General features: G+C 42.9%; 1 protein-coding gene across 1 annotated transcript in view; it reads left to right on the top strand.

The window, feature by feature from the left end:
* MCTP2 (multiple C2 and transmembrane domain containing 2) overlaps positions 1-13,110 on the top strand; it is a 125,965-nt gene that overhangs the window by 112,535 nt on the left and 320 nt on the right. The window contains exons 19-20 of the mRNA XM_070953809.1: positions 8,636-8,745; positions 10,941-11,007. Coding sequence (XP_070809910.1) covers positions 8,636-8,745; positions 10,941-11,007 — 177 coding nt within the window. The remainder of the gene's footprint in view (positions 1-8,635; positions 8,746-10,940; positions 11,008-13,110) is intronic.

Below are 13,110 nucleotides of genomic sequence, written 5' to 3'. Positions count from 1 at the left end.
GCCTTTTTAGGAGCCTGGGCAGGGCACCCCTCCGGAAGCTGGAAATGGTCCATTTCCCAACTTCTGGTGGGCCCGAAACGCCCGAAAATCAGCTGGCTGGCACGAGGCATGCGCGCTGGAGCTGAGCTACGGCAATGCTCGTGTGCCCACAGATATGGCCCCACATGCCTTCCTGTGGCATGCGTGCCATAGGTTCGCCATCACGGGCCTTGAGATTAAAACAGTGGTGAAATCCAAATTTTTTTACTACCAGTTCTGCGGGCGTGGCTTGGTGGGCATGGCAGGGGAAGGATACTGCAAAATCTCCATTCCCACCCCACTCTAGGGGAAGGATACTGTAAAATCTCCATTCCTACCCCACTTTGGGGCCAGCTAGAGGTGGTATTTGCCAGTTCTCCAAACTACTCAAAATTTCCACTACCGGTTCTCCAGAACCTGTCAGAACCTGCTGGATTTCACCCCTGGACTAAAACATATGAAGAACGGTTGCAGGAACTGGGTATGACTAGTCTAGAGAAGAGAAGGACTAGGGGTGACATGATAGCAGTCTTCCAATATTTGAGGGGCTGCTACAAAGAAGAGGGAGGGCCAACATTTTCCAAAGCACCAGAGGGCAGGACAAGAAACAATGGATGGAAACTAATCCAGGAGAGAAGCAACCTGGAATTAAGGAGAAACTTCATAACAGGGAGGACAATTAACTAGTGGAACTGCTTGCCTTCAGAAGTTGTGGTTGCTCCATCACTGGAGGTTTTTAAGAAGAGACCGGACAGCCACTTGTCTGATATGATAGAGGGTCTCTTGCTTGAGCAGGGGGTTGGACTAGAAGACCTCCAAGATCCCTTCCAGCTCTATTCCTGATTGATCATAATTATGTTGTTCTGAGTAACACTACAAGTTGACACGTCTGACTAGTGCTTGACCTCAAACTTTTAGTACTATGGCAGGGGTGAGCAAATGTGGCCCTTTTACAACCTGTGGACTTCAACTCCCAGAATTCCTGAGACAGCCAAGGAATTCTGGGAGTTGAAGTCCACAGGTTGTAAATGGGCCACATTTGCCCTCCCCTGTACTATGGGGATGGGCAGTGTCTGTGCAGGAAAGAAACATGAGCAGAAAGAGAAGTTTTAAGCATCTTTTGAGACCTGCTGGTCATCTCCCTGTTCATAATTATCTTGAGTGCAAAATTCATTAAGGAAAAACCCGAGCTTATTCTATCCTGATAGAGAACAGCATATTGCTTCCTTTTCTCATAACATTTTAAAGAATAGAAACTGGGCAACTCTGAGCTCTACAGTGGTGGCCAAAATTGTGGAAACCTTTTGGGAAAAGTGTATTTTCTAAAACTAGCTAATAACACTACTTTTTATTTTTTGGAGTAGTACCCTAAAATTATATATCAATGGAAAGATAATTGAACCAAGAATGTAATGCAATGACTTTTATGAAGGATTTGCTCTTAGAATAGCAGTTACAGTATAAAGAAGAAAAGTGAAACACGTAGAAAAAAAAGAGATATACAAAAATGATCACCACGTCAGTTAATACTTAGTTGAGTAACCTTTAGCATGAATGACGGCCTTACAACGTCTTCCCATGGAGTGAACCAAGTCTTTGAGTTCTGCAGCTGTTATCATGTGAAACCAAGATTGAAGGATGGCTTCTATTAACTGAGTTTTATTGCTAGGTCGCTTCTGACTAACAAGTCTCTTTAGTCAGCTCCATAGATTTTCAATTGGGTTAAGGTCTGGGCTATTCCCAGGCCATTCCAGCAGCGGAATAGGATTATCTTGAAACTCCCCCCCAAAAAGTGGTGTTGTTAGCCATCAGACCTCAAAAATACACTTTTCCCAAAAGGTTTCCACAATTTTGGCCACTAGTATAGTTCTGCCTTAAGCATGAAAGCCAGCTCAGTAACTTTAGTGTAGTGAAAAGAGGAGGAAGGGATATTAGGTATCTTTGCCACCTTGAGTTATTTGCATGTAGTCCTTGACCTATAGCTATTCATTTAGCAGTCATTTGAAGTTACAATGACACTGAGAAAAGTGACTTACAACTTGTCCTTGCACTTATAACTGTTGTAGCGTCTCCAGGGTCGGCAAAATTCAGACACTTAGCAACTGGTATGTAATTGTGACGTTTGCAGCATTCTGGGGTCAACCTTCTTAGCTGGCTTTCAACAAAGCGAAGTCAATGGAGGAAGCTGGATTCACTCAATGGCTATATGAGTCGCTCAAGAAGTGCAGTGATTTGAGTAACAGGTGTGGCTCTAAAGTCATAAAATTGGGTGCAACTGATTTAACATTGCTTAACAATGGAAATTCTGACCCCCATTTGTGGTCATAGGTTAAGGGCTATCTTTATAAAAAGAATAATAAAGGCAGGATAATTAATTAATTAATTAGCAATACTGATAACGCTTAGTCTTATATATTACTCCATAGTACTTACAGCACTCTTTCAGTGGTTTACAGAGTCAGTATATTGCCCCCAAGAATATGGGTCCTCATTTTACCAATTAGAAGGATGGAAGGCCGAGTCAACCTTGAGCCTGTCAGGGTTGAACTCTTGGCAGTGGGCAAAGTTAGCCTGCAATACTGCATTCTAACCACTATGCCACCATGGCAATAGAATATGGAGTGGAGTGGAGTGGAGTGGAGTGGAGTGGAATGGAGTGGAATGGAATGGAATGGAATGGAATGGAATGGAATAGAATAGAATAGAATAGAATAGAATAGAATAGAATAGAATAGAATAGAATAGAATAGAATAGAATAGAATAGAATAGAAAGCACTTAGACTTATACACCACTTCACAGTGCTTTACAGCCCTCTCTAAGCAGTTTACAGAGTCAGACTCTTGCCCCCAACAATCTGGGTCCTCCGTTTACCAACCTCAGAAGGATGGAAGGATGGGTCAACCTTGAGCTGGTCAGGGTTGAACTTTTGGCAGTGGTCAAAATTATCCTGCAATACTGCATTCTAACCACTGTGCCACCATGGCAATAGAATATGGAGTGGAGTGGAATGGAATGGAATGGAATGGAATGGAATGGAATGGAATAGAATGGAATAGAATAGAATAGAATAGAATAGAATAGAATAGAATAGAATAGAATAGAATAGAATAGAATAGAAAGCACTTAGACTTATACACCACTTCACAGTGCTTTACAGCCCTCTCTAAGCAGTTTACAGAGTCAGACTCTTGCCCCCAACAATCTGGGTCCTCCGTTTACCAACCTCAGAAGGATGGAAGGATGGGTCAACCTTGAGCTGGTCAGGGTTGAACTTTTGGCAGTGGTCAAAATTATCCTGCAATACTGCATTCTAACCACTGTGCCACCATGGCAATAGAATATGGAGTGGAGTGGAATGGAATGGAATGGAATGGAATGGAATGGAATAGAATAGAATAGAATAGAATAGAATAGAATAGAATAGAATAGAATAGAATAGAATAGAATAGAAAGCACTTAGACTTATATACCATTTCAAAGTGCTTTACAGCCCTCTATAAGTAGTTTACAGAGTCAGCATATTTGCCCCCAACAATCTGGGTCCTCCTTTTACCAACCTCAGAAGGATGGAAGGCTGAGTCAACCTTGAGCCAGTCAGGATCGAACAGCTGGCAGCTGGCAGAATTAGCATGCAATACTGCATTCTAACCACTGTACAGGAAGGAAGGAATGAATAGCAATAGCACTTAGACTTATATACCGCTTCATAGTGCTTTACAGCCCTGTCTAAGCGGTTTACAGTGTCAGCCTATTGCCCCCAACAATCTGGGTGCCCATTTTACCCACTTCAGAAGGAGGGAAGGCCGAGTCAACCTTGAGCCTGGTAAGAATCGAACTGCCAAACTGCTGGCAGCCGGTGGTCAGCAGAAGTAGCCTGCAGTACTGCACTCTAACCCCTGCGCCACCGCGGCTCATTGCATGCCTTCCCTTCCCCCGCACCCTCAACCTACCAGGGTGGAACATCTTACATGGAAATAGATGACGACTTCTTTTCAGAGCCATTGCGGACAAAAAGGTTTGAGGAGTTTGAAGCACAATTTGGGATGACGTAGGATGATTAAAGCTAAGTGAGCTGGGTACACTTTTGGAAAAGAGATGGAATTTTAATGGAGGACTGAAATGGAGCCTTTATTGAAGAGAAGCCCAGTGTGCTTTTAAAATGTTCCTAAGTGCATTCTTGTTTGCAAATAAAAGCAAGATTTTAAAAACCAGAGTCCAAGGTGAAGCAGTCGAGAAAGACTCTCGTATGTTTTATATAGTCATATCACTAAATTTCGCGGTGTTTTATCAGGGTTTTTCGTTTTGCAAATCCAATAATGTGCCTTTATTTCCATACTTAGGCTCATCCAACACTTGGTTAAAACAAAAACCTTGAAATCGACTGGTGTGAAGCTTTAATGGGGTCATTTTGTTTGAAGGTATTTTGATTGAATACCTTCAGTGCAGATTCTAAAAGCAATAGCAATAGCACTTAGACTTGTATACCGCTTCACAGTGCTTTACAGCCCTCTCTAAGTGGTTTACAATAGGTCAGCCTATTGCCCCCAACAATCTGTGTCCTCATTTTATCGACACTGGAAGGATGGAAGGCTGAGTCAACATGGAATGGAATGGAAGGGAGGGGAGGGGAGGAGAGGAGAGGAGAGGAGAGGAGAGGGGAGGAGAGGAGAGGAGAGGAGAGGAGAGGAGAGGAGAGGAGAGGATTGGCCAAGTATGATTAGACACACAAGGAATGGAAGGGGAGGGGAGAGGAGAGGAGAGGAGAAGGGAGAGGAGAGGAGAGGAGAGGAGAGGAGAGGAGAGGAGAGGAGAGGAGAGGAGAGGAGAGGAGAGGATTGGCCAAGTATGATTAGACACACAAGGAATGGAAGGGAGGGGAGGGGAGGGGAGGGGAGAGGGGAGAGGAGAGGAGAGGAGAGGAGAGGAGAGGAGAGGATTGGCCAAGTATGATTAGACACACAAGGAATGGAAGGGAGGGGAGGGGAGGGGAGAGGGGAGGGGAGAGGAGAGGAGAGGAGGGGAGAGGAGATGTATAATCATAAAGTACCAATAGGAAAAGGTAGTAGAAAAGATGAGAAGGATAATAGTAATACAGCCATACTACATGGGTAAATATCCTTAGACATAACAGAATGCTGTGGGAAATAGGTCTTTAGCAGAGTGATGGCATAAGGGAAAAAAACTGTCCTCGTGTTTAGATGTTTTGGCATACAATGCCCTATAGCGCCGTCCTGATGGGAGGAGTTGAAACCCAGGATGTGAGGATTCTTCCAGAGATTGTTTTACTATAAAATAGGGGTCTCCAAACACGGCAACTTTAAGACATCTGGACTTCAACTTCCAGAATTCCTCAGCCAGCCAGAGTTGCCAAGTTTAGTAAACCCTGCTACAAAATATTCCCAAAGTTGAGTCAACCTTGAGCCACTCAGGATTGAACTCCTGGAGTAAGCAGTATGTTAGCCTGTTACTTTTACATAAAATAGTCATGCTTCTATCCCGCACTTTCGGTGGTCTTGGGAACAAGCCACTCATGATACTGCTAGGTAAGACCGAATATCACCTCCAACCAGTGGTGGGTTGTCCCCGGTTCGAACCGGTTCACAAGAACCGGCAGTAAAACTGGCAGGAGGCCCCGCCCACCGCCCTGGATGTCATCATTGGTGATCTGCGCATGCGCGATCCCGTTGCAAACCGGTAGTAAAGGTAAGTAGAACCCACCCCTGCCTCTAACACTTTGCTTTGAACCCTGAGTTGGAGTTAGGGTTTAAAGCACTGAGAAAACAGCATCTATTTTCCATAGATTTACGGGAGGAGGTGACCCTTTGGGATCTCTATGCAGCAAAACGTCATTTTAATGTATGCCGATGAGTGTACATTCAAAGTGTCAATTAGGTTATTCTAAGGTGCTCCTCAATTTACAACCACAGTTGAGCCCAAAATTTCTGTGGCGAAGGGAGACATTTGTTGAATGAGCTTTGCTCCATTTTACGACCTTTCCTGCCACAGTTGTTAGTTGAATTCCTGCGGTTGATAAATTAGTAACACGGTTGTTAAGTGAATCTGGTTTCCCCATTGACTTTGCTCATCCAAAGGTTGCAAAAGGGGATCACATGACCTCGGGACACAGCAACGGTCATAAGTATGAACCAGTTGCCTAGCCTCTGAATTTTGATCATATGATCGTGGGGCTGCTACACAGGTCGTAAGTGTGAAAAATGGTCATAGGTCACTTTTTTCAGTTTTGTTGTTTACTTTGAAAGGTCACTAAATGAGGTGTTATAAATTGAAGATTACCTGTACTTTATATAATAATCCCACTCCTCCACTAATGTTCACCTTGTCTGTCAACCCTGAAGCTGGCCTGACCGGAGCCATTTTGACCACTTCGGTGTTGCCATACTAGGGGTGAGGGTCAGGGAGGGGGGATTTGAGATAGAGGGGATTTTGTAGCCAAAACAAAATACTTTCTCTTGGGAACCAAGGACATTCTCACACCTGGTCAGAGGAAGGCAGAGTGATGTTGCCCGCTGCATCAGACTGTAGGGTGATTGGACCATGTGACTGATTGTTTTGGGAAAGTAGAAAATATTTTTCTTTTAATTAGGTGAAAACCATGAGCGTTTTCAGAGTCGGTTTTCACCAGATATGTGTTCTGTCCTAGGCTTCCCCCAGCAGCACGAAGCCGAGTCCTCGTCCCGATAAACCCCTTTTATTTAATTTACAGTGAATTCATCTCCAGCAAAGTCTTTCCTCTCCCACAGTCCTTCAAGATAGTTCACAATTACCGACCTTTATCAGGCTTGGAGAGTGGCCAGGCCGATATCTTTCAGACGCCCGTTATACTTGGCAAGAATGCAGGAATGAACTAATTGTCTCCTGCAAGCTCCACTCCCCTTTCGCTCCTTTTTTATTCCCTCTGGGAGGGGCCATTCATCGTCCACCTGTGGCCTTACTCCTGAGTCGACCCTTGTTCTTTAGCTGTTCCCTTCGTCTGGCAACTCTGCGCACGCACACACTGGGAACAGGCTCCAGCTGTTCTTCTGCCCCACTGATGCCTGACTCTGAAGGCAGCTGATAACTGGCATATGACCCTGGTCCCCTCTCTGCCTCCGACACAGAGCCCTCCCCAGACTCCAGGACTGGCCCATGTTCCTCCCCAACCTCCTCACTGTCCGAATCTGCTGCCAGATGCGCTGGCAGGCCACAACAAAATGTGCCAATATGATAAATCCAATAAAAGTATTCTTTGAGGAATTTAATTGCCTCGGAGTCTTGCTTGCCATGGATTATTACTTGGAAACCTGTCAGTGTCCATCAACATCACCTTCCTTGGTGGAAATGCTTTCCTGCCCGCAACAGGCCTATTCAACTTGGATGCATAGTAACATTATATGTACATGGAGGTTCTTTGTCCAAGTGATCTCCTTCCTCGGTTCACCCATTCGTTGGTATGCCTAAGATTGGCTGCATAATGCTGAAAAAATAGACACAGCTCCTAAAAGGTTCTAAGGAATTAAAAATTCTAGCAACTTAACATTTGTTATCAAATCAATCAGTCCTAAAGGAAATCAACCCTGAGTGTTCTTTAGAAGGACAGATCCTGAAGCTGAAGCTCAGATACTTTGGCCACCAGATGAGAAGAAAGGACTCATTGGAGAAGACCTCAATGTTGGGAAAGATGGAAGGCAGAAGGAGAAGGGAATGGCAGAGGATGAGATGGTTAGATAGTGTCATCAACACAATGACCGTGAATTTGGGCAAAGTCCAGGACACAGTGGAGGACAGGAGGATCTGGTGTGCTATGGTCCATCGGGTCACGAAGAGTCGGACTTGACATGTTAACTGAACAACAAAACTTGGATGCATAGTAACATCCTATGTCTATGGAGGTTCTCAGTCATCCAGGTCATAGTTGTCCCAAAGGTGCTTTTTCAAGAGGCAACTGGACTTCGTTTGTCTTTGAAGACATTTTCCTTCTCTTCCAAGAAGCTTCTTCAGCTCTCTTCAAAGAAACTTCTTCAAAGAAAACCCAAAAAGTCCAGTTGCCTCTTGAAAAAGCATCTTTTGGGAGTAACATCATATATTTTGGGATCTTCATTTATAAAAAAGAGATGTAGCCCCTTTTCCTATATTGTCTGAATGTATATAGTTCACGAAGAAATAATTCAGTTAGTGGTGTGATTGGCAAGAAATGTAACAATTACAGTTAGTGATGGATGCTCTAAGTAATATAATTTTGGTGCTTCCCTTTGTTTCTTTTTTGCTTTTTTCTCTTGTTTTCTTCTTTCCTAAGTTTTTTTTTTTTTTAAATAAATAAAATTCTAGCTGGTTTGATTGAAATGTTCACAGAATGCTGGAACAAGAAATGCATCTGGTTGTTTGTTTGCTGGTTTGTAAGTCTTTAAAAAAAAGGGTTAGTAATTTGGAGAAAACACAACTGTTTTCCAAACTACAATACAGCAATAAGAAGACATATGGATCTGAAATGTAACTATCTTGAATGCTGTTACTTCTGATAACCTCTCTTATAACCTTTTATTGTCTAGGCCACTTTTTAAAAAAGGAAATAAATACATTTTTTTCTTCTTTTTCTTCTCCTTCCTCTCTCCTTGCAGGAGTCTGAAAAAAAGGGCTTAATAGAAAGAATTCACATGGTCCAGGACATTGTTATAACAGTCCAAACACTTCTGGAGGAAATAGCATCTTTTGCAGAAAGGATAAAAAAGTAAGTTTTGTTCCCATGCTCTGAAAAACCTCTGAACACCATGGCTGGAAACAATTGAAAAAAAGAAAAGCTTTTAACTGGAAATTTCTAAAAGCCAATGCAGAATGGAATAAAGGTTGTTTCCTTCACCTGAATGTCAACTCAGTGGTGATAATCTATCATTATAGAATTCTTCTTTCTGAATTTCTTACACATTTAATTATGACTGGAAATTTATGGAGAACCAGAAACCGGGAATTCTAGTTCCATGTTAAGTATGGAGCCAGCTTGATATCCTTGGGCCAGTCATTTTCTCCCAGTCGTAGGAAGGAAGGAAGGAAGGAAGGAAGGAAGGAAGGAAGGAAGGAAGGAAGGAAGGAAGGAAAGGGAGGGAGGGAGGGAGGGAAGGAAGGAAGGAAGGAAGGAAGGAAGGAAGGGAAAGGAAAGGAAAGGAAAGGAAAGGAAAGGAAAGGAAAGGAAAGGAAAGGAAAGGAAAGGAAGTAAAGAGGGAGGGAAGGAAGGAGAGGGAGGGAGGGAGGAAGGAAGGAAGGAAGGAAGGAAGGAAGGAAGGAAGGAAGGAAGGAAGGAAGGAAGGAAGGAAGGAAGGAAGGAAATCTATGGGAATTCTGAGCTCTGCATTAAAAATCCAAGATTTATACAAGTGAATTTCTCTTCATCGAACAAAAAGTCATGTTTCTCCATGTGTCAAATGGAAAAATGCTGATCTTTTCAGAGCAAGGTTGCCACATCACACATGCTTAACCTGTACAATTCATTCCCACAATTTAATTTTAATGGCTTTAGGAGATGATTTCAAAACAATCTGGATCAACAGAGACATTAGATCTTCTGCTGGGTTGGAGATTCCAGTTCTCATTTGTCCAAATGATCTCCTTTCTCAGTTCACCCCTTTATCGGTGTGCCTAAGATTTCTTGGATGTATGGTGCTGAAAAAATAGACACAACTTCTAAAAGCTTCTAAGGAATTAAAAATTCCAGCCACTTATCATTTGTTATCAAATCAGTCAGTCCTAAAGGAAATCAACTGTGAGTGCTTTTTAGAAGGACAGATCCTGAAGCTGAAGCTCAGATACTGTGGCCACCTAATGAGAAGAGAGGACTCATTGGAGAAGACCTCAATGTTGGGAAAGATGGAAGGCAGAAGAAGAAGGGGACAGCAGAGGATGAGATGGTTAGATAATGTCATCAACACAATGAACATGAATTTGGGCAAACTGCAGGACACAGTGGAGGACAGGAGGACCTGGTGTGCTATGGCCCATGGGGTCACGAAGAGTCGGTCATGACTTAACAACTGAAAAAACAAAAATCATGAATTCCATTTAAACGCCTCTTCTTTGCCACCAAATTTGTTTTTAATTGATTGTAGTTATATCCCACTTTTTACATCAATCACCAAGCAGTTTGCTATTCCTACATTGGACAGGTCTACCCTTGCTACAAGGGACACAGTGGTTCATTGGCTAAGATGCTGAGCTTGTCGATCGAAAGGTCAGCAGTTCAGCGGTTCGAATCCCTAGTGCCGCGTAACGGAGTGAGCTCCTGTTACATGTCCCAACTTCTGCCAAACTAGCAGTTGGAAAGCATGTAAAAAATGCAAGTAGAAAAAATAGGGACCATCTTTGGTGGAAAGGGAACAGTGTTCTGTGTGCCTTTGGCTTTTAGTCATGCTGACGACATAACCACGGAGACGTCTTTGTACAGCGCTGGCTCTTTGGCTTTGAAACGGAGATGAGCACTGCCCCCTAAAGTCGGGAATGACTAGCATATATGTGGGAGGGGAACCTTTACTTTTACCTTTACCTTTGCTTAGTTTCATCTGAAAATTTCAGGCTCTTTTCTGGGGCCACAGCCAGTGGAGAATAGACCCCACCAAACAAAGAGGACAGAGGTTTTCTGGCATCACTGTGTGACCCTGTTTTCTTCTCCCTCTTCCAAACCCTCCCATGGAGCTCACAAATGGAGCCTTGTCCACAGTTCCCCTCTTTCAAAGTGCAGCCGCGTGGGGGTCTAAAAATACTAGAAACCCACGTGTTGTGATTGTGCCACATCTGTCCCAGCTGGCCGGGAAGACGTAAGAATGGCTTTTAGAGTCTGAACGGAGCACTGTTCTACGTGCAGCTGGATGGCAATAGGATTGTGAACGTTGGGTGACTTCCTTCTGGCATTCAGCTCTGCGACAATGATCCCTTAAGATCCCAGCGGGACATGAATATAGTTGCCCTGCCTAATCGCTCAAGAATCCCAATTGTGGTCTCAATTGTAATGTTGTACTGTGGACGAAGAAGGAGGAGGGGAAGTCCGCTGGAGTAGTTTGAACAAGTGTCACAATGGTTTACACAAGCATTTCCATCGGCATAACCCTTGGTATCAAAGAACCTTTTTAATAGCTTGCTTCTATCGGATTCTGGGGATTTAAAAATACATTTCATATATTAATTGGTCTGGGTTCACCCTCACTCTAATTTAAATGGGAAGGTCTCTGTTGAAGCTGAGAGATGCATTATTTCCTCTAGTCATTAAATTTAAAAAAAAAAAAAAAACGAACAACCCTCATCAATTAAGAGAAAGCATTGTTCATGATCCAACAGAGTTATTTCTTAGTGTCTTGTAAAAGGGCAGAAAGATGGAGCTGACCTACTTTTGATCAAGAGCCATGGGGTGTCTGCTTGATCCCCCCCGAAGACTGAGGTTCAGAATTCACACAGCCGCTCTGGGGAGCAAAGCATTTCATAATATGTAAAGATGGGTGAAGAACTGGAAGCAGAGATACTCAACTCTTTGACCATGTGTTTGACTTGATATGAGTCAAACACATGGTCAAAGCAGAATTGATATGATCTCTTTTGATCTCATTTGCATCCTTTAAATATGAAGATAGTTGGAAGCTATGTTTCCATGGATTTCCACTAGGTTTTTTTTTTTTCTTTCTATTTAAAAAGGCTGACCTTGGAGGGGAAGAAAACAAAGCCTTCTATCTCCCTCATGCCCGGTTAACCATCAAAATCGCTCTACATGGAAACCAAGTGAGAAGACTTCTCACTGTTGGGCAAGAAGCATGATGGTGCCGTTGGACCCCCAATGACCTGCGACAATGTCTATGAAGATTCTCAATCATCCAGGTCATGGTTGTCCCAAAGGTGCTTTTCCAAAAGACAACTGGATTTTCCTTGGGTTTTTTTCTCCCCTTGAAAACGTTTTGCTTCTCATCCAACAAGCTTCTTCAGTTCAGTAGCAAAAAGTAATCCACGAAGCAAGAGTTAGCCAAGGTCCAATCCAAATATGCACAAGCCAGATTTCAGGTAACGCGATGTGACTCTCAGGTTTTTAACTTTGACCGTCACAAAGCCTGAAGAGCAATCCCACCCACGTTTATTCCTTGTGGGGTGTGGCTCAGTGACTCAGCTCAATCTCTGGCCCTTCCATGCCTCTTTCGTGGCTGCACACGCTTCTCCCTCCGATGCTGCCTGGGATCAAACCAGGATTCATCATCCTCGCTCGCTCCCTATCTGTTGTTGTTCCGATATGCTTTCCTCCTGGCATATCCCAGGCTGTTCCTCTTGGCCTTCGGATGGAACCTGAGGCATTGCCAGAGAGGAGGGTCCTGGAGAGGGAGGCCTTGTCAGTTCCTCCCCATCACCTTCTGAGTCCTCTTCCTCTGTTAGGACAGGCTCGGGAGTCGGGGTCACAACAGTATACATTTCAAGTACTTGAAAGCACTAACGATTTCTCTGGTATCTTTTTTCCATGTTGGTTTCAGTAGGTCCTTTCCTCTCTGCCCTGGCATGCTTAGTGTAGATTTCAAACCTGAACTGTATTTATTAGGGATGATATCAGAAAAAAAAATTGATAAGAAAAATATGTATTGAATATTACATATTACACATGTCTTAACAGCAGCGAGGATGATCTTTGCACAATAGCGGAAAAATAAAGACACATCACAAGACAAAGAGATCGTTAAGATAGTTTGATAGTGCAGAAATGGATAGACTTACATTGAAAATCAAACCAAAAGAAGACACAGAATGTTCTCAAACAAATAATTGGAAATTATTTTACCAATGGTTGGAAAAAAAGGGGTGGAGAGTAAGAATAGAATCTATATTGTTAAGCAATTTAGAATGGAATGGAATGGAATGGAATGGAATGGAATGGAATGGAATGGAATGGAATAGAATAGAATAGAATAGAATAGAATAGAATAGAATAGAATAGAATAGAATAGAATAGAATAGAATAGAATAGAATAGAATAGAATAGAATAGAATAATGGAATGAAGAATAGAATATAGAATAGAATAGAATAGAATACAATAGAATAGAATAGAATAGAATAGAATAGAATAGAATAGAATAGAATAG

This window comes from Pituophis catenifer, unplaced genomic scaffold (genome assembly GCF_029215685.1).
Source record: "Pituophis catenifer annectens isolate HBS135680 unplaced genomic scaffold, rPitCat1.0.hap2 SCAF_14, whole genome shotgun sequence".
NCBI classification, from domain to species: Eukaryota; Metazoa; Chordata; class Lepidosauria; order Squamata; family Colubridae; genus Pituophis; species Pituophis catenifer.
The sequence above is the reverse complement of the archived record's forward strand: the minus strand, read 5'-3'. Positions and strand labels throughout refer to the sequence as shown.